The following is a 20,712-nucleotide window of genomic DNA, read 5'->3' on the forward strand; positions in this document are numbered from 1 at the left end:
CTAAGATTGGGGATAGGAAAAACATTCTTTTTTTTTTACCACTTTTTTTTATTAACTTGAGTATTTCTTTTTTTTTTTTATTAACTTGAGTATTTCTTATATACATTTCGAGTGTTATTCCCTTTCCGGGCAAACATCCCCCTCCCCCCTCCCCTTCCTTATGGGTGTTCCCCTCCCAACCCTCCCCCCATTGCCGCCCTCCCCCCCATAGTCTAGTTCACTGGGGGTTCAGTCTTAGCAGGACCCAGGGCTTCCCCTTCCACTGGTGCTCTTACTAGGATATTCATTGCTACCTATGGGGTCAGAGTCCAGGGTCAGTCCATGTATAGTCTTTAGGTAGTGGAGTAGTCCCTGGAAGCTCTGGTTGCTTGACATTGTTGACATATGGGGTCTCGAGCCCCTGCAAGCTCTTCCAGTTCTTTCTCTGATTCCTTCAACGGGGGACCTATTCTCAGTTCAGTGGTTTGCTGCTGGCATTCGCCTCTGTATTTGCTGTATTCTGGCTGTGTCTCTCAGGAGCGATCTACATCCGGCTCCTGTCGGTCTGCACTTCTTTGCTTCATCCATCTTATCTAATTGGGTGGCTGTATATGTATGGGCCACATGTGGGGCAGGCTCTGAATGGGTGTTCCTTCAGTCTCTGTTTTAATCTTTGCCTCTCCCTTCCCTGCCAAGGGTATTCTTTTTCCTCATTTAAAGAAGGAGTGAAGCATTCACATTTTGATCATCCGTCTTGAGTTTCGTTTGTTCTAGGGATCTAGGGTAATTCAAGCATTTGGGCTAATAGCCACTTATCAATGAGTGCATACCATGTATGTCTTTCTGTGATTGGGTTAGCTCACTCAGGATGATATTTTCCAGTTCCAACCATTTGCCTACGAATTTCATAAACTCGTTGTTTTTGATAGCTGAGTAATATTCCATTGTGTAGATGTAACACATTTTCTGTATCCATTCCTCTGTTGAAGGGCATCTGGGTTCTTTCCAGTTTCTGGCTATTATAAATAAGGCTGCAATGAACATAGTGGAGCACGTGTCTCTTTTATATGTTGAGGCATCTTTTGGGTATATGCCCAAGAGAGGTATAGCTGGATCCTCAGGCAGTTCAATGTCCAATTTTCTGAGGAACCTCCAGACTGATTTCCAGAATGGTTGTACCAGTCTGCAATCCCACCAACAATGGAGGAGTGTTCCTCTTTCTCCACATCCTCGCCAGCATCTGCTGTCACCTGAGTTTTTGATCTTAGCCATTCTCACTGGTGTGAGGTGAAATCTCAGGGTTGTTTTGATTTGCATTTCCCTTATGACTAAAGATGTTGAACATTTCTTTAGGTGTTTCTCAGCCATTCGGCATTCCTCAGCTGTGAATTCTTTGTTTAGCTCTGAACCCCATTTTTTAATAGGGTTATTTGTTTCCCTGAGGTCTAACTTCTTGAGTTCTTTGTATATTTTGGATATAAGGCCTCTATCTGTTGTAGGATTGGTAAAGATCTTTTCCCAATCTGTTGGTTGCCGTTTTGTCCTAACCACAGTGTCCTTTGCCTTACAGAAGCTTTGCAGTTTTATGAGATCCCATTTGTCGATTCTTGATCTTAGAGCATAAGCCATTGGTGTTTTGTTCAGGAAATTTTTTCCAGTGCCCATGTGTTCCAGATGCTTCCCTAGTTTTTCTTCTATTAGTTTGAGTGTGTCTGGTTTGATGTGGAGGTCCTTGATCCACTTGGACTTAAGCTTTGTACAGGGTGATAAACATGGATCGATCTGCATTCTTCTACATGTTGCCCTCCAGTTGAACCAGCACCATTTGCTGAAAATGCTATCTTTTTTCCATTGGATGGTTTTGTCTCCTTTGTCAAAAATCAAGTGCCCATAGGTGTGTGTGTTCATTTCTGGGTCTTCAATTCTATTCCATTGGTCTATCTGTCTGTCTCTGTACCAATACCATGCAGTTTTTATCACTATTGCTCTGTAATACTGCTTGAGTTCAGGGATAGTGATTTCCCCCTGAAGTCCTTTTATTGTTGAGGATAGCTTTAGCTATCCTGGGTTTTTTGTTATTCCAGATGAATTTGCAAATTGTTCTGTCTAACTCTTTGAAGAATTGGATTGGTATTTTGATGGGGATTGCATTGAATCTGTAGATTGCTTTTGGTAAAATGGCCATTTTTACTATATTAATCCTGCCAATCCATGAGCATGGGAGATCTTTCCATCTTCTGAGGTCTTCTTCAATTTCTTTCCTCAGTGTCTTGAAGTTCTTATTGTACAGATCTTTTACTTGCTTGGTTAAAGTCACACCGAGGTACTTTATATTATTTGGGTCTATTATGAAGGGTGTCGTTTCCCTAATTTCTTTCTCGGCTTGTTTCTCTTTTGTGTAGAGGAAGGCTACTGATTTATTTGAGTTAATTTTATACCCAGCCACTTTGCTGAAGTTGTTTATCAGCTTTAGTAGTTCTCTGGTGGAACTTTTGGGATCACTTAAATATACTATCATATCATCTGCAAATAGTGATATTTTGACCTCTTCTTTACCAATCTGTATCCCCTTGATTTCCTTTTGTTGTCTGATTGCTCTGGCTAGAACTTCAAGAACTATATTGAATAAGTAGGGAGAGATTGGGCAGCCTTGTCTAGTCCCTGATTTTAGTGGGATTGCTTCAAGTTTCTCTCCATTTAGTTTAATGTTAGCAACTGGTTTGCTGTATATGGCTTTTACTATGTTTATGTATGGGCCTTGAATTCCTATTCTTTCCAGGACTTTTATCATGAAGGGGTGTTGAATTTTGTCAAATGCTTTCCCAGCATCTAATGAAATGATCATGTGGTTTTGTTCTTTCAGTTTGTTTATATAATGGATCACGTTGATGGTTAGGAAAAACATTCTTTACTTTGGGTGATTTCAGTCTTTTCGTAAACCAGTCATCTAAAGACAACAAACTCTGCTTGTGGAGACAGATGGACTCGGAGATGCCATGTTGAACAAACTAAGGCAGACTAGTGTTTCTGTGTTAATTATCATTTACTGCAAGAAGCTTCTATGATAAAAGTTGAGTTATGTAAGTGTTAGTCTGACAAAACCCCAGCATAGAGAAGTATACACAGGTACAGGTCCTACCCTAACCAAGAGCTATCTGCCATTCATAGCTTCTGGGAAAGAGAAAACTCCAGGACAGGCCTCATACTCAGGAGTAGCTGACCAACACAAAATGGACTCTGTGGCTTGTTGTTGTTGTTTTGTTGTTGTTGTTGTTGTTGTTGTTGTTGGCTTTTTTAAAAAGAAAGATAGAATATGAAGTTGGCAAGAAGGGAGAGAGGGTATGGGAAGAGTTTGGGAAGGAGAAAGAATATGATCAGAATATATTATATAAAAACATTAAAAGAATAATTAAAATAACAGAAAGAGGGCTATGGGGAGGACAGGTTGTAAAGAGAAAGGGGAAGGTGGTACAAGAGAGGGTAATGGAGAAAGACAAAACATTTCATGGTTTTTCTCATATGTATAATCTCCCTTTCATGTCTGTAATACACATAGATATGCGTGTCCATATACATATATGTCATATATAATATATATACATGTATATATCACTTAATAAAAATAGCCATTAACATAGAGATTTATTGTTGGTATCAGGAATTGCCCCTAGCTGTGACACCTTTTGGTCATTTTGCCATGGCAACGGCCATACATTCCCAGAAGATCTTTTGGCTCAATCCACACCTCCACCTGGGAACCTTTAAGTCGCATTTCAAATAAAAGGCAGATTCCCTGCCCCCATTAAAATCTCACCACGTGGAACCGTGTTGGTGTTGGTTTGGCGTGCTCTTTCCCCACAGGTGCGGCCGATATTCTGATATTATTAACAATACCTATATTATTAACAATACCTGGACAATGTGTAGAGAATGAGACTTTGGAATATTATACTCTGACTTTAATGGAATGTTCTCCTCAAGCCCCAAGTCTAGTCTATGTGGAAGGGGAGGGTAAAAGATATTTAAGAACCAGAGATGGTGGATTATTCCTTCAGAGAAACAGCATTTTCCAGATACAGCAGAGCTAATGCAATATCAATTCACAGAGATCATGAATGTGTGTGTGTGTGTGTGTGTGTGTGTGTGTATGTGTGTGTGTGTGGTGTGTGTGTGGTGTGTGTGTGTGTGTGGTGTGGTGTGTGTGTGTGTGTGTGTGTGTGTGGTGTGGTGTGTGTGGGTGTATAATGCAAACTCAAACTCAAGGGTGACTATTTAGGGGGAAGAAGGAGACAAAGTAATGAATGATGAAGACCCCAATTTTGAGAATGATACCAAGAATTATATGTATCACGATGACTCATCCCTGGTCCAAATCCTATTTGATAATTTCATTTACTTGTTATCGTTCAGGGTAAAATATAAGAAAACATGAAGCATAGTCAAAAACCTGCAAGTTGTACTTTATAAATCACATTTTAGTCATACAATTTGTTCAATAAACAGGATGTTAAATTAGCAGAATAATGATTTATTTTTATTACCATGTTATTTCAAATGGGTTCATGATTACTTATAAGAATGAACAGTGTTGGAGAGATGGCTCAGAAGTTAGATCACTGGCTGCTCTTCTAGAAGTCCTGTGTTCAATTCCCAGCAACCACATGGTTGCCAACAACCTCTGTAACTGCAGTTCCAGGGAATTCTGTGTCCTGTTCTGGACTCAAAAGGCTCTGCATATAACTGGTACATAGATGACATATAAGCAAAACACCCATAATCATAAAATAAAAATGAATAAAGCCTAAAAGTCATTTTAAAAAATGAACAAAGGCAAGATGACTCAGTACATAAAAATGTTTGGCAACACAAGCATGGCAACCTGAGTTCAATACCAGGAACTACAAAAAGAGGATTGAGCATCTGTAATCCCAACACTCAGGTGGCAAGATGAGGGGCATCTCATCTTGGGCCATTTCATCTGGAGCAGAAAAAGCAGCAGAAACAACAGACTCAAGAGGACAGACTCCTCCCAACGTTGTTGTTCTCTCTTCTGATCTATCTGTACATATGTATATAGTGTGTGTGCCTTTCTCTGTCTCTCTCTGTCTTTCTGTCTCTTTCTCTCTCCTTCTCTCCTCCCTCCTGTCCTCCATCTCTCCCTTTTTCCCCTCCTTCCCTCCTTCCCTCACTCCTCCTCACTTTTAGCTGCTATAAGTTAAATAGCTCCATCTGTCATACACCCATGCAGCCACAATGTTCTGCCCTAGCACAGTCCTGAGGCAATAAAGTTAACAACCATACACTAAAGCTTGGAAGTGAGGAGCCAAAATAAACCTTTCCCCCAAGTAGACTTTTTTCAGGCATGTTGTCAGAGTGACAAGAAGCTAGTACCATACTTCTTAAAGATTTCTTTCAAAACCTTTCATTTTAGGGAGAAGTATTCTACTCCCAGGAGTCCTGATAGCCTTTCTCATTACTGATTCTATGTCTTGCCTTTTCTCCTTTAATAGTTTTTTTTTAACTTGTATACACAGGAAATGCTTTTTGCTCAGTGACTTCCACAAAGGAGGGGTAATGGGGGATTTTTTCCTTCCAAGCAGCATACTCTCAGGCCTTCCCCATTTTCATACAACAGAGGAAATGGTTGGAGTATCAATTTGAGAGGAATACAGAGCTTGCTTGGTTCATCTCTGTGGCTTTTCCAGCTTTCCTAGGGCAGCATTCTCTATACCTCCTTAAGTTCTTCCCATCAGTTGCCTCAACTCAACTCCTACATAATGTCTTCCTCATTCTGAAGTCAAGAATCAGGAAATACACTAGCTGCACATAGGAACCACATGTTCCTTCTCAACTGCATGCAATGTTTGGTTGTAAGAAGTATGGTAGCCACTTTGAATATTTATTTCTTTTTTTCCCCAAAATCATAAATGAGGAACACTTCAAAGACCACAAACCCATCTTTTGCTATTATATTTTATATATAAACATACTTATAAATTCTATGTATATATCTATGTGTATGTCTTGTGTCATCTCTCACACGTATACACATGCACATGTACATACTACATGTTACCACTCTGTGGTGGCAAGTTTCCTTCTATTTGCTTCAACACATTCTCACTGTAAATTTAGCCAATCAAAACATAATCTTATTGGAATTTGTGAATTTTGGAAACAAGCGTTCTCAAGCAATTCAGGTCTATGTCATGTGACTGGCAGTGGTTCAGTCCAATTTTTATACAAGTTTTATTTACCTAGGAATCTCCCATGATGCTATTAAGATTGGGAGTCTGTAAAGCCAGCTGGAACTTGGGTTTCTCTTGGGCTTGTTTTTCTTTCACTCTTAACCACTACGATCAAATTTACATGCTGTGTAACTGGACAAAGTATACAATATCCTCTTTCATAGAGGCTGCAGGATTCCTATAGTTCTGGTATGAAGAATGAAAGTCATGTCCTTTGAGTGTCATATCCCTGCATGTTCTCCAGGACTGGGACCTGACTGGAGTGTTGAGGGGGAATGGAGAAAAAACAAACACAGACACACAGAGAAGCTGGGCTCTGTCATGGTAAAGCCAAAGCTTAGAAGCATGGTGTGTTTGTTAGAGTAGAACAGGCAGGCAGAATTCCTGCATTAAGATGAACAAGAAGGGGCTACTGCATTCAGATCAACAAGGAGGTGGGATTTATGGTGGTCAACTGGAACAAGGGGGCAGGTTTGGTTCATCTCCATAGGATCAGTCTCTGTAGGGGAACAGTATTCAGGCTGTAAACATTGGAGGAGGGGAGCCATGTTGGACATTTTCTGCCCACACTATCAGTATCTACACTTGTGCCTTTATATGGGGAGGGCTGAAGCCAGGGTCCTGACAAGGCCGTGCCTAAGTCAACAACACACAGTTTCTCAGTACTCCACACACTCAGAACTTCCTGTTCCCTACATGGGATTTTAGGAATAAACAAGCCTACTCTTATTTTATCTCATGATGAAGGCCAATCCTGATGGTAGGATTAGCCAATTGTTAAGGATGGATAATCTGACCTATTTTTCTCCTGGGAACAAGATTCCCACTGGAGAAATTTTTGTTTTTATCTGAGATTTGTATTCTCAAATGATAGCGTGTTACATTTTCTGCTTTATACTATGTTGCCAGTGTTAGGTATCAGACCTATGTTCATATTCTAGAAAATAAATCTGAAAACATTCCCAGTACAGTGATGCAGAGACAAGCAGCACAGGTGCCTCTCAAGATCCCGTCCTGTGTTAGCTATTGCAGCCTCATTTAAGACGCACACCATATTACTTTTAAAGCAGGAGTCACTTGGTATTTAAAACTAAAATCTTACTTGATGAAGCTAACTAAAGCAGGTCATTTTGGGGAAAAACTGCTTATCTACCTACTTTAAAAATTATTTCAATTATTGCTTCTTTTGGTTTTTACATTTCTTCCTTGATTCTAACTCATATTTCCTAAGAAAATCATGTTTTAATGTGTTTCAAGAATTTTTACTTTGAGGAAGACTAAAAATATGCCCCGTTTTACACACACACACACACACACACACACACACACACACACACACACACACACACACACACACACACGATGACAAACCTAACTTAGACTCTACCACAGTTCACCTTGAAAATCCAATGAGTTCACTAGGTTTACCTACTTTACTTACAGAGCAATGAGTGAGGAGTTATGGGCAGTTGCTTAAATGATTTTAAAGCAGCAACCTTAGAAGGCTTGCACCCAGCAGGAATGATGTCTTCCTCATGGCTGTGTAGAGAAAGTCCCCCTCCCCCACCCTCTTTCAGAGACTCCAAAGTTAGATCCACCAGGGCATGCATGAATTGCACACAACTGGTTGGGGTTGATGGACACTCGGGTGAGGGTGCCATGACCCACCCTGCTCCTTCCTTTTATGAGAAAACATCAACAGTTACCAAGCCTAGCTGGGATAAGAACTCTTCATGGCGGTGGTTTGGCTTGGAGAATAGTCCTGTACAATATAATGATGTTGCTAAGCTTAGCAAATTCGTGTATTTGACCATCATTAGTCTTCTCCAGGGTTCTCACAGTAAGGTTCTCTTTCCTGTTCTTCGGTCTGTAGTCTTCTTTGGGCATTCTTAACTCTTTCCTATATGGACTATACTATTCTCTTTCCTCACGTCTCATTTGGAATTGATTTCTTCTTCACTCACTGTAGGAGTTATACTTTCTTTTTAATTGTGTGTATATGGTGTGTGTGTGTGTGTGTGTGTGTGTGTGTGTGTGTGTGTGTGTGTGTGTGTGTAAAATCATGTCACTTTGCAAGTGTAGTGGTCACAGGGTAACTTCTGGGAATGAGTTATCACTTCTACCTTGTTGAGCCAGGGGATCTCCTGTTGCCTCTGCTACTGAGCTGTTCTCCAAGATGAAAAGCCTGAGAGTTTCCATGATTTTCCTGTCTCTCCCTCTCATCTTTCTGTAGAAGGGCTGGGGTTATAGGAGTGTACAGAAACATCTGGCTTATGCAGGTGCTTAGATCAAACTCTATCAGGCATGCACAGCTAGCATTTTACCTGCTGACCTTCCAACCATCTCCTCAGTCTATAGGTACATTTCTTAATATTTAAGTAATTAAGTTGCTTTACTTCTCCAAAAGCATTTTTAATCTTTTTAGATAATGTATTTCTTAAACATACTTTTACTTTTGCCTACTGAAGACCAAGGTAGAAAAGACCAATTATTAGATAGTGATTTATTGATTTATTTAGTGATTTCCTTAAAACACTGCCTATTTGCCAAGCATGATTTACTTGTTATATACAACAGAATGATCTGGAAAAACAGCTGAAACAATCTGCTGCTGCCACTGTGATTTGTGGATTTAGAGCAGAAATTCTCAACCTGTGGATCATGACTCCTTTGAGAGTTGAACAAAACCCTTTCACAGAGGTTATATCTGATATCATACATATCAGATACTTATATTACAATTCATAACTGTTAAATCACATAAATTGCAGTTATGAAGTAGCAATGAAGTCAATTTTATGGTTGGGAGTCACCACAACACAAGAAACCATATTAAAGGGTGACAGCATTAGGAAGGTTGAGAACCACTGATTTAGAGTATAACATGAGAATACAAGCCTTTCAGGAGCTATTGCGGCTTCAATTGACCACTGCCATTTCTTTTCATGTTCACTAGTATCAGAGTGCTTATTCCAGACCTTGGCAAGACTACCTCTTTTCCTAGCACAACTGTGGGTTATTACTGTTTATCTTTTCCTTCCCAGTGTTTTAGACATTTGCTTTACTTTCTAACATGATCTGACAGTTTTTAACGGGCTACTTAACTGTACATTCCTGCTATGATCTCCATCATGTTTTTACCTTTGAATTGATCTCCTCAGTCAACTTAGGTAAGCCGTTGGTGTATGGGGTAAGCTGCAGCAAGCAGTTCCAGAGAGAGCAATTTGTTACATTCCAGGTGCCTCACTAAAGGACCACATTTATTCCTTGCACTTATTATATTGATCTCTGGAGAGAGTGGTGTTTGGTAGGGCCACAGAAATGGCCACTTCAGACAGCAGTTGCTTCAGAATGCCATGGCTGTTAACTTTCTAGTTGGAAGGATTCCAACTTCCTAGGAACTGATTCTCAGAAGACAGCAACAGAAAGCTCCCTTTTTTAAAACAAGTCTTTTTTTATATCTTAGCCCTCCTCTGTGCCAGGCAGCAGATGGCAGACCCTCAACAAATACTAAATGATATTAATGCCATGTCAGTGATGCTATTAACACAGCACGCATCTATATGTCCGAACAATCTTACTCTGGCTACAGTTATTGCCGTATCTTCCTTAAAATATATCTCTTCAAACCACAGCTTTTTATTGTTTTCTTAGAGATCTTCTGTGACCTTAAGCCAATCTTGACTACCTTGAAAAAACTAGCATTTCTCTGGCCTGGTTTGCTACCAGGCCCTCATATTCGCATTCTCTGACCACATTCTTTGTCAGACAAACTTTATAAGGTTGTGGGCCTCTGTGCCGGAGGTTTTCCATGGAGATCTCTGGTCCAGCTAGGATCAGGGATTCAGGAGAAGGGAGAACTGGGGCAGGTGTTGTTCTGCCTTTGTTTCAGGTGGGGCTTAGCCAGCATGTGACAGACCAGCCAGTGAAGGGTGCAGGAGGGCTATTGGCAGCGATTTTGGGAGAGCAGATCTCTTCCCTAAGTGGTGGTGTTACAGCTCTTATAACCGAAGCTCTCAGGTGACAGAGTGATTCTTCCACACATTTAATCCTGAACACGACTCTTAAATAGTTTTTTGGATGGGTCAGTGTCTGACAGCAGGTCCTTCCTATTGGATTGGCCTGAGAGCTTGAGAAGACCTCATCTACATATTTGGGGGCATGGTCCTGTTTCTATGACTGATCTGTCTTGAGCCTATGTAACCTGTGGTCACGTCCTCACCTGTGGAGGAGGGGCTTGGGGAATTGCTCTGATTGGTCTGTCCCAAACCTCTCTACAGGGGTCTGGGGGGTGGGGGTGGGGGCTGCAGCTAGTGAGGCTTTGATTTCCTGGGAGACTAGAATGCACCTGCCATTCCTTTTAGGGTCTCCTGGGTATTTGACCTATTTAGACTAGGAATCAGGGTACCTTTCACAGCCTACCAGCCCACATAAGGCTTCACCTATGAAAGCATCAAGCATCAATATCTTTTAACCTGACCCCAGATCAAGAATTACTTCCTATGTACTCATAGTATTTTCAATATAATTTAATACATTATATTTCCATTTTTACCTCCATTCAGACTAAGTGCTCCTCATAATTACCTGCTGTCATAGCAAAATAATCCAATCATGTTTGGTACTAAATAGCACTAAATATTTTAACACCCTTATTCAATAATTCTCAACCCTACTAATGCTACAATCCCTTAATACAGTTCATTTTGTGGTGACCAACCATAAAATTATTTTCATTGCTGCTTCATAAGTAGCACCCTGTGAAAGGGTGGTTCTCAAAGAAGTCACAACCCAAAGGTTGGGAACCACTGTCTTAAATAGGTTCTCAAATTTGTAAATTTCATTTCTACAACTAGACAATACCTCCACACTCTAAACATGAAATGTAATTCAACTCTTCCTGGGGGAAATATGCTTAGTGATCTCTTACTTTCTAATTCCCAGTTTTTAGGAAAGTATATACTCACACTGTGAATTTGTTTTCTTGTAAGTGATAAAGTATGGTGTAAACTGTACTCATAGAACTTACCTTTAATTGCATGCAGCACTCATTCACTATCCCCATTATCATTTCATGAGCGATGCAATTAATTTTCACATGCTAGAGGCCATCAGAATAAGAATGGTAGTTTTTAAAAATTCAAATACTTGTAATAATGGATTGTTTGGACTTAAAAGTAAAATCCGAGTTTTAAAAAGTACATTTTCAACTTGTTCAAATTAATGTATACCTTCAGAGTTCTAGGCTGAGCTTAGGAACAGTTTCCTTTTCACAATGGTGTGCTGTCTAGTTCTATGTCAACTTGACATGACCTAAAGTTCTCAGGAGGGAACCTAGATGGAGAAAATGCTTCCATAGGACTAGGCTTTAGGAAAGCCTGTGGAACACTTCATTAGTAGTTGGCAGTAGAAGGACCCAGTCCATTGTGAGTTGTGCCATCGCTGGGCTGGTGGTTCTGGATTCTATAGAAAACCAGGCTGAGCAAGCCAGAAGGAATGAACCAGTAACCTGCACCTCCTTCCATGGCTTCTGCATCAACTCCTGCCTCCAGGTTCCACACAGCTTTAGTTCCTGCCTTGGGTTCCTTCAATCAACTGTGACTCAGGATATGTAAGACAAACAGATCCTCGTTTCCTCTCCAAATTGCTGCAATTGTAATCCCAGCTAAAATAAGTGGTATATCAATAAATAAATGGGACTCAACAGATCAAAGTTCACTTTCATTCCATATGAATTCTAAACTCTATAAACATACCCACCAGACTGTATCTGACACAAAGCAATTGTTTTAAAATTTTGAAATTTAAAAATATTCTCTATTTTCTGTAGGAATTTTAGTTTTAGTTTAATTTCTAAAATTTTTAATAGCATCAGTGTTAGTTTTAATTTGTTTAGGATTTTCTTTCTACTCATAACAAGTAGTGACTTCAGGGTCTGGAATAACTATTATCTCTCACCTTTAATCGAGTGACAAATACAGCACAATGAAAAACAGGCCGCAGAGTTTTCTCCAGATATTTAATGAATTTGAGAATCATGTAGCCATATTCCATGAAATGTGATTACCTGTGGTGGAGGCTGAAGCCCTACTGAGGCAAACAAATGCATCACAAGATAAGTAAAAGCCTTATGCAGATGTATTTCTGTTCTTACCTGCTACAATGTAGTCTGTGATGTAATACACAGATAAATAAGACAGTCTCTTGGATTTTTCTAATTTATAGACCTTAAATAGATGAAACACAAAAAACTTCTATTTAGTTCTAAATATTATGTTTACTATAAACTTTTTTCTCCCAATATAGATGGGAAGGCCAGCCTTTGGTATAAATAACATATTTCCATGACAACACTTAAAGGATAGCATTAGTGTGCACTATCATTGGTTCGGGCTTTTGGTAAGGGAACGGCTAATGCCTCTTTACTCTCAGTAAGTGCTCTAGGCTGATGAATGAACACACTGAATTTAACACCCTGATTGTTGGCAGCTCTGACAAAACCACTATTCGCAGTCATTGTGATGGCTTTCAGGGTATCTCCTGTCCCGAAAATTGTTAAGGAACGGCTATTAATTTTTGAACTCGCCACTAGTTTCAAGGCACGCTCAGAAGGTTGGTCTGGTACCACATTGATTCGTTTAATTAGTACAGCAGCTCTCTCTCTCTCTCCTGGTCCCCCTAAGGTATCTAGAATAGATTGGAAATCCTTGACGGCAGATTCACAGGCAAACAACTCCTTGTCCTTCATAAACGCTTCCAGCTGAGGTAGAACCCGCTCTTTCCTCTCTTGCTCTGCTTGCTCCGTGAGTACTTTTTCTTTGAAGATAAAGTGGCAGCCTCCATAACTCATGGCAGACACATATGTGATTAAAGTAGTAATGTCCAGATTTACTCTTCTGCACACATCAACCTTGATCTCTGTTGGAAAGGCAACACGGGCCAGTACATTGTCTAGGTCCACTCTTGTCACCTGCAGAAGTTCTTGGCCCTCGTCATCTGACTCACTCTCGCTCAGCAGATACTCTTCGGGGTGATTTAACAGAGAGTTGACCGCGACGATGTCTCCTCTTACTGATATGCCCATATCTTTCAGCTTGTCTGCCATGGGGCTGGAGACACTGTTGTAAAATGCAAAAACAATGTGAGGGTTGCTATACTGCACTGGTTGCTGTCGACTGGCCTGGAGGAAATCTTCAGCCTGCTCAATGATGCTTTTGTCGCCATACTGGCCCCTGCCTAGCCAGATGTTATGCAGTGCTTCAGCCTTTCGACCAATGGCTTTGACCCAAGTATGACCTCCATTTGCTACGACATCCACCACAAGAGTCTGTTTTTCTCCCAAGGAATCTGTGTAACCAAAGACACGAAGAACACTAACAACTTCTTCCAGGTTCTCTGCCGATTCCACAATGGCTTTCAAGTGTGTTAGATTCGTGCTTTGTAAATGGGACTCCTTAATAGCTACCTTCCCAGACTCTATTTTCTGTAAGAATTTCAGTTCTGACTTCAGTTTGCTGCACAGCTTCGCACCACCTTCTATGCCACCTTTTTTTGACCGAGAAAGTGATTCTGCTCTTTTGATCAGTTCCTTGGCCATGGCAATTCTTTCAGAGAGCATGGAGTATGCAGACATGCTGACAGCATTATTCCTTTCATAAAAACAAGGCAAATGTCAATGTCTGTTACTGTTAGGATGATGACTCGAAAGTCCACACTAGCGACAATGTTTATGAAGACTATGAACCTGGGCGTCAGTGTATGGGATTGTGGGAGAGCCTTCCTTCCTTCTGACAGCTAAACAATGCTGTACAGTTGAGCTCTTCCTGAAGTGTGCTGGATTCTGACGCTTGTTTACACCTTTACCTCTTCAGACTACAGAATCCACAGCATGTCCTGTGTCAGGAAAAAAACAAAATGAAATAAAAAAGGAGTTTGGCAATGTGCTTTGTATCTTTATCAATAATTAGTCTTATTTTACTATTTAATTTACTTCTGAAAAATTTTAAGATTCCAAATATCAAGGTTAAAGGTTTAAAATAGCTGCCCATACACTCCTTCAACTGAGTAACCCCAACATCCATCCCTGCCAAAAGTCCTTGTCCCCAGGAGCCTAGACTGCCCCCTTCCTCAATTCAATTCCACCACTCCAGCCAACTCCACAAATGATATTGCCTACATCTGGTCATTTTTGCAGGCAGATATCAGATGGTGTTGCCATAAAAATAAAAAAGGGTTTCTTTTATCCTGAGCTAGCCGGCACCATAGGTAGGGCCAAATGGCATCTGCAGGATATTTTCATCTCAGACAGCAAAGCGTCTCACCAGCTAAGCTCCATCCCATCTCACACTGCTGACGGCTACTTTCTGAGCCTGGCAGAAATCTCTCTACCCATCTAGTTCCCAAGGCAGGTTGCTGCCATGCCAATTTCATACAGAGACCACCTATCTCGAGGTTCTCTTACTGTGGACTCAATGCCACATGAAAGAACATACCACACAATAACCTCTGATCCAATAGATAAGATATAATTTGCCCATCTAAATAGCACAAAATCCTGTACACACCCATCCCTTAAAACCAGTCATAACAACCTATATCTATGCCCAGAGAAGAATCTTAACATCTGCAGCCAAGTTATCCCAGCTCCTCCTCTTGCTCTAGCCCTTCTCTCCTTCCTAAAACTTTTCTCCCGCCCATCCTTCCTTCTCGTCCAAAGACACGCCTCGTTCTATCCTGTACCTGCCTTCTTGTATAATGACATCAACCTCCAAGATGGTACGTCCAACTACAAGTAAACCCACTCCCCAAGGACCCACACTAACAACTCCACCATCCCTGCAACTTGCCTAAGGAGCAAGTGTCCTGCCTGCCTTCCAGCACCTTGTCCCATATACCTCTTTCACGTAGGGAGCTAGCAACTCCTACCACTAACCCCATGCATTCCCTGAGAAAGCCCTTGTCTCCATTCCTCCCTGGATATCCTAGATTTCCTCTACTAGCTCAACTATACCCATCCTAGCCAGCTCTAGACATCTCCAGTGTGCACTTCTCGTCTCTCCTCTAGGCAGACACCAGACTAATGCCTCCAACTATACCCATCCCCACAAATGATCACCTCTGTCTAGGGACCGGCATTAGACCCAAACCAACCACTCTACCTATTCCTGAGACTCACCTAGGGATCATGAATCCCTGTCTTCTGGACCCCTCTCAGGGCAGGGATCCAAGACTCACATCAATTCCACCAGCACTTAGTGTCTGAGAAAAAGTACTGAGTACCTCCCACAGACACTTGAAATTTGACTGCATCTCTAATACTATTCTCTATCAGCACAGAGACTGTGATAACATGCACAAGACCTACATAAAATCAAACCAACAAAAAACAAACAAACCAAAACAACAATAAATGTGGCATGGAGAAGGGGAAGAGGGCACAAAGTTCCAACCCTTAGCAAGAAGCTATTTGCAATTCATTTCTGCTGGGAGAGGGAATATCTGTTTTCCTCAGTGCAGTGACCTTATGCTTAGGAAGAGTTGACCAACACAAAACGCACCCTGTGTTTTCTGCGTGCTTTGTTTTTGTTGTTTTGAGAGACCATGAAGTTTGATGGGAGTGGAAGGACGGCATATCTGCAAAGGGAAAGACTATGATTAAAACATATTGTATGAAAAAAGTTTTAATTTAAATAAAAAAAGGTTCAACAATGAAAAAAGATATTGAAGATACCATAAGTTAGAAAGACCATCAAGGGTTGGTGGGATTAATATTGTGAAAGTGACTATCCTATCAAAGAGCAAACTACTTATATTCAACATACTCCCCATCAGTTTGCCAAAACAATTCTTACAGAACTTAATAAAACAATCTTAAATTTCATATGGAACTGCAAAAAGCCCAGGATAGCAAAACAATCCTGAACAACAAAGAATGGCTGGAGGTACCATCTCAGATTTCAATAATTATACTACAGACCTACAGTAATGATAACAGCATAGTAGTATCTAAAATAAAATAAACAAACAACAACCAGAAACCTCATTGATCAATGGAAAATAAGCCATTTGAATTTTGACAAAGAAGTCAAGAGTACACACTGGAGAAAATAAAGCAGCAAATGGTGCTGGTCAAACTGAACGGCTAATATAGGAGAATGAAACCACATCCTCACTTCTCACCTTACACATAGCTCAACTCCAAGTAGATCAAGGACCTCAATCTAAGACCTGATATCCTAACTCTGATAGAGGTTAAAAAAAAGGTATAAAACATACTGGAAGTCATTGGCGTAGGAAAGGACTTTCTGAACAAGACCTTTATAGTGCAGACGTTAAGAACAATTAACAAGTGAAACCTGAAACTAAAAAAATTTCTACACAGCAAAAACAAAAACAAAAACAAAAAAAAACCTGCCAGAGTAAAGAGTCAGTCCACAAAAGGGGAAAAACATTTACCATCTACACACCTGACAGGGTTAATGTCTAGAATGTATAAAGAACTGAAAACATCCATAGAGAGCAGAACATTACTAAGGGGCCACAGAGAAGGGCTTTAAGGGAGGAAAGAGAACACACTGGTAAAAAGGGTTAAATGGAACAGGAATGGTTACACTTCGGTGAGAGTAAAGTGTATGGTAAAGGAGGAAGTGTGGGAAGGGAACTAACACTAACGGCCTCTCAACACACATAAACACCACAAGAATTAAGGTGGAACTACCTTACAATAGAGCAAAACAATGTCCCTATTAGACATGAGGCTGAAAAAATAAAAATCCCAGTGTCAGAAATGGATTATCTTTTGGAGTTGCTGGCCAGTGAGGCTCTGTAAATATCCAAACATAATGGGGTACTGCCAGGACTTGATGGTTAAGACCCTATTGCTAAAAACACCAGCAATTTGAGTAATAGGACATGGAGAAATTGAGCTCGCACAGACCTAGAAGATTCATCCCTACTGGCTAATTTTCATCGTTCTGAAAAATATTGTGCAGGCTAACAGGAGAAAAGCAACTTTCAATAATACCCAGTTATGAATCCTCGGAGTTACAACTATGACTGGCCTGGCAAGACATAGCCATCAGTACAACACAGCAGAAATATTATGGGAGTAACCAGCTACTTTATGGTTAGATTTAGTGCCACCCCACAGCATGAAACCCATACTAGGCATCAGTATTAGGCTCAGAACCTATGCTAGGCAAGTCATAGGCACTAGGGGAAAACTTATAACTTTATGGTGCTAGACAAAGAGTGGAAAACTGACTTATTATCATACCCATAGATCAATGTATTTCTCAACCCTCATCTGAGAGGTTTCAATTACAGTAGATGGTTATTAACACAATTATCAATACCCACAACTGGCCAAGGTGCAGAGACTAAAAGACTACATATAACTCTTAGTCCTAAAAGGGACATATGTGACATACATGTTACTCTCACAAGGCTCAGGGATCAATGTGAAAAGAAGATAAGACCCAGAGGTGGTAGATAACTACAGTGAAACCTCTTCTGGATGCAACACGCACCACCTAGGCAAGCCTGAGCCAGGATGGAAAGAGGAGCTGGGCCCAGAATCCCCCAGGTAACTATTGACAATTTGAGCTGCTGGGAGAAGGAAAGACAGCTTTCTCTAGTAGTGTAGCCTCTATTATGTCACCCACTCTTCAGGGGAAAACCACACATTCGAGACTATTTACCCAAATACAAAGCCGTCTTGAAGGAGGGGTACAGTAGGTATAGGACTAATTGGGGCATCCAGAGTGAGTATGAACCAAACACATGATATGAAATTCTCAAAGAACTATTTTTTAATGTAAAAACAACTGCTTAACATTAAAAATCCACCAACTGTCCAAACAAGGGTCTCTCCTAAATTAATCATACTAGGATTTCACCTCTTACTCCTTCAATTGATGATCTTTGTTTTCTTGTTTTGTTTTTTGGGGGGGGGGGCTGTTGTTTGTTTGGTTTTGAGACAGTGTTTCCACACATAACCCCTGCTGTCCTGGAACATGTAGAACAGGCTAGTCTTGAGCTCACAGAAATCACCTTCCGCTGCCTCCCAAATACTGGGATTATAGGTGTGCATTACCACCCCAGATAGACAGTCTTTTAAGGAGTTGCCTCTTGATTTCCACAGACTTTAGATACCAAGCAATCAAGACTGTCTGATTTCTACATGCGATGCCAATTTGGCAATGTTTTAAAGTAACAAAAGGGACAACCAACTGGCCTCCTGTTCCCATTCTGAAGGAAAAGGTGGAAGGATTCAGAACACACCAGATGGTTAGCCTGGCTGTTGGACTATGACAAGGTGCAAGCCATGGGTGAAGTGCTTCTGCGTGAGTATGGGTCCCATCCCAGTGTGTCCAACTGCACAGCTGGGCCTGATCGATCCAACAGGTCCGGATCAAACAGGCTCCAGCTGGCCTAGTGCATAGAGGCCAGAGTAGGCAAGACTGACCCTTCCTGTCTGGACACCTGGCCTACGCCCTCCCTTTCCACCTCCCTCTATTCCCCACTCACTCCCTCAGTCCCCGGATCCTCACCAGCAGCGCCAGACCCCTTGCGCACAAGGCGAGGGGACACAGAGGCAGTGTGCAGGGACAGCTCTCGAGCCAGCCCTCACCTTGTTCTGCTGAGCCGTACTCTGCCTGCTGAGTCCCGCCTCCGGCATTACGTGGTTCCGGCCGGGTGAGCTTGAGTCCCAGGAGGCACTGCGGCGGCCATGTTTGTTGAGGGCAACCGGCTTCTGCCAGCAGGGGTGGAACAAGGACTGAGTCTCAATCCGAGTACTAAATGATAAAATTTATTTGGGTCTCAGGTTTGGGTATTTTTAACAAAATAAAATTTGAGAGCCATCAGGTTCCAAACGCCATTCGGAAGCACTTTTAGTTGCATCATCCTGGCCTTTACATAGAAGGAACCTTTAAATGTGCTGTCCTACCGAGGTGGGCAGAGAACTGCATAGCTTCAGGGGCTGTGGGTATTCAGCATCTCATATTCTAAACATCAGTATCCAAAGTTACCCGGGGGTTGCGGGGGTGGAAAGTTTGAGAAAGCAAAACTAATTTTAAATATTAGACTTCAATTGTGTGTTTCTTGTATCCTGCCCCTTGTCCCAAGCACTGCTGCTTTAAGAGTTGAAGTAACTCAGATCAGACACAATACTAAAATCTTAAGACAGGAGCAATATCTCATTCGGTGCTTTAAATATATTAAAAATAGCGCTGTAGCCAGCGTTGTTCTAAATACATTACACACTAATTTATTTAGTTCTAAAAGGTAGGTAGATGTATTTTGCCTCTGAAGCACAGACAAGTTATTTAAACCCAATCAAACCCTGTAAATGCCTCCAGCAAAGCCTAAAACTCCTGCCAGGGTTTATCAAGCACAAATTCCAGAAGGGCTTTGGAACTTCAAGTGTGTAGATGGGGGGGGGGGGGCGGGGGGATAAAAAATATTCCTTAAAAGACTTCATTAATAACATACCAGAATCCTCTCTCCCATCCAGAACAGCCAGACCATTCCTCATCCTTACCCAGAAATGAGTTTATATGTAGGTAAACAGGTGCACAACAAAAGATAGGCACGATTAGGAAGTGTGAGGTTTTTCTGACTAAAATGTTGCCACTAGCCTGCTTGCTCCTCCCATGCTCCTACCTTTCACTTCCCATCCCCTCCATCTTCTCCCTCCAAACAGTAAATAATTAAAAGACTCCAAAGAAATCTGACATTCGCAGTCTAAAGAAGGTAGGTAGGTACCAGACTCATTCACAAACTCAACACCTCCAAACCTTCTGTTTGGATTTGGAGAACAAAGAAGGCACATAGAACAGCATGTTTTCTTAAGAAGTACCTTGTAACTGGAACCTTCAAATAACTGGTTACTTTAGCCCTCAAATAAGAAGCTTCTTCATTTAAGGGCTTAAGGCACAGATAGGAAACAGCAATTCAAAGGCAGCATCTCATATTCTAAATACCAATGGACTAGAAAGTATAGTGAAGGGTTGAAAAACAGCAAAAAGCAAGGAACAGATATTCCATTAAAAGAAATTTTAGGTCTATAATCAACAAAAGTAAGTGAAAAGTAAGTGAAAAAAATATACTAAAAATTACGAAGAAAAATTTTAATAAGGACCTACTTGGGTGTTCACCCCAATAACTGTTAAGGCAGCACATTGGCAGCACATTTCAAGTTAAAACCTGGGTGATCCAGAGAACATTAGCGTGGCCCCTATAAGATGATGACACACAAATTTGGGAAGTAAAAACTCACCAAAGGCAAATAAAATCATTGTGAAACAAAAGACAATTCCGAAGGCCACAGAGAGGAAAGTATTTTGTCACAGAAAAGAACTGTAACTAATAAAACACTCATTGGACTGGTTGCCAGGAAATTAAAATTCTAATTTGAGGAAAGTACCAACCCCTCCCATTGAGTATCAGTTTTTATTCTTCTTGAGGCAAAGGTTAGGGTTGG

General features: G+C 41.0%; 1 protein-coding gene across 4 annotated transcripts; it reads right to left on the bottom strand.

Moving 5' to 3' along the window:
• Nucleotides 1-12,232: 12,232 nt before the first annotated feature.
• C17h7orf25 (similar to human chromosome 7 open reading frame 25) lies at nt 12,233-18,881 on the bottom strand. 4 transcript variants are annotated; one of them, NM_001014010.2, is made up of 3 exons: nt 18,859-18,881; nt 15,785-15,860; nt 12,233-14,120 (listed from the first exon to the last, which is right to left on the bottom strand). In NM_001014010.2, the coding sequence occupies exon 3, from the start codon at nt 13,858-13,860 to the stop codon at nt 12,595-12,597; it is 1,266 nt and encodes a 421-aa protein (NP_001014032.1). In that variant the 5' UTR covers nt 13,861-14,120; nt 15,785-15,860; nt 18,859-18,881; the 3' UTR covers nt 12,233-12,594. The 4 variants fall into 4 exon arrangements, with proteins under 4 accessions (NP_001014032.1, NP_001406412.1, NP_001406414.1 ...); NM_001419483.1 differs by having other exon boundaries at nt 18,779-18,881; NM_001419485.1 differs by lacking the exon at nt 15,785-15,860.
• Nucleotides 18,882-20,712: the final 1,831 nt, after the last annotated feature.

This window comes from Rattus norvegicus, chromosome 17 (genome assembly GCF_036323735.1).
Source record: "Rattus norvegicus strain BN/NHsdMcwi chromosome 17, GRCr8, whole genome shotgun sequence".
Lineage (NCBI taxonomy): Eukaryota > Metazoa > Chordata > Mammalia > Rodentia > Muridae > Rattus > Rattus norvegicus.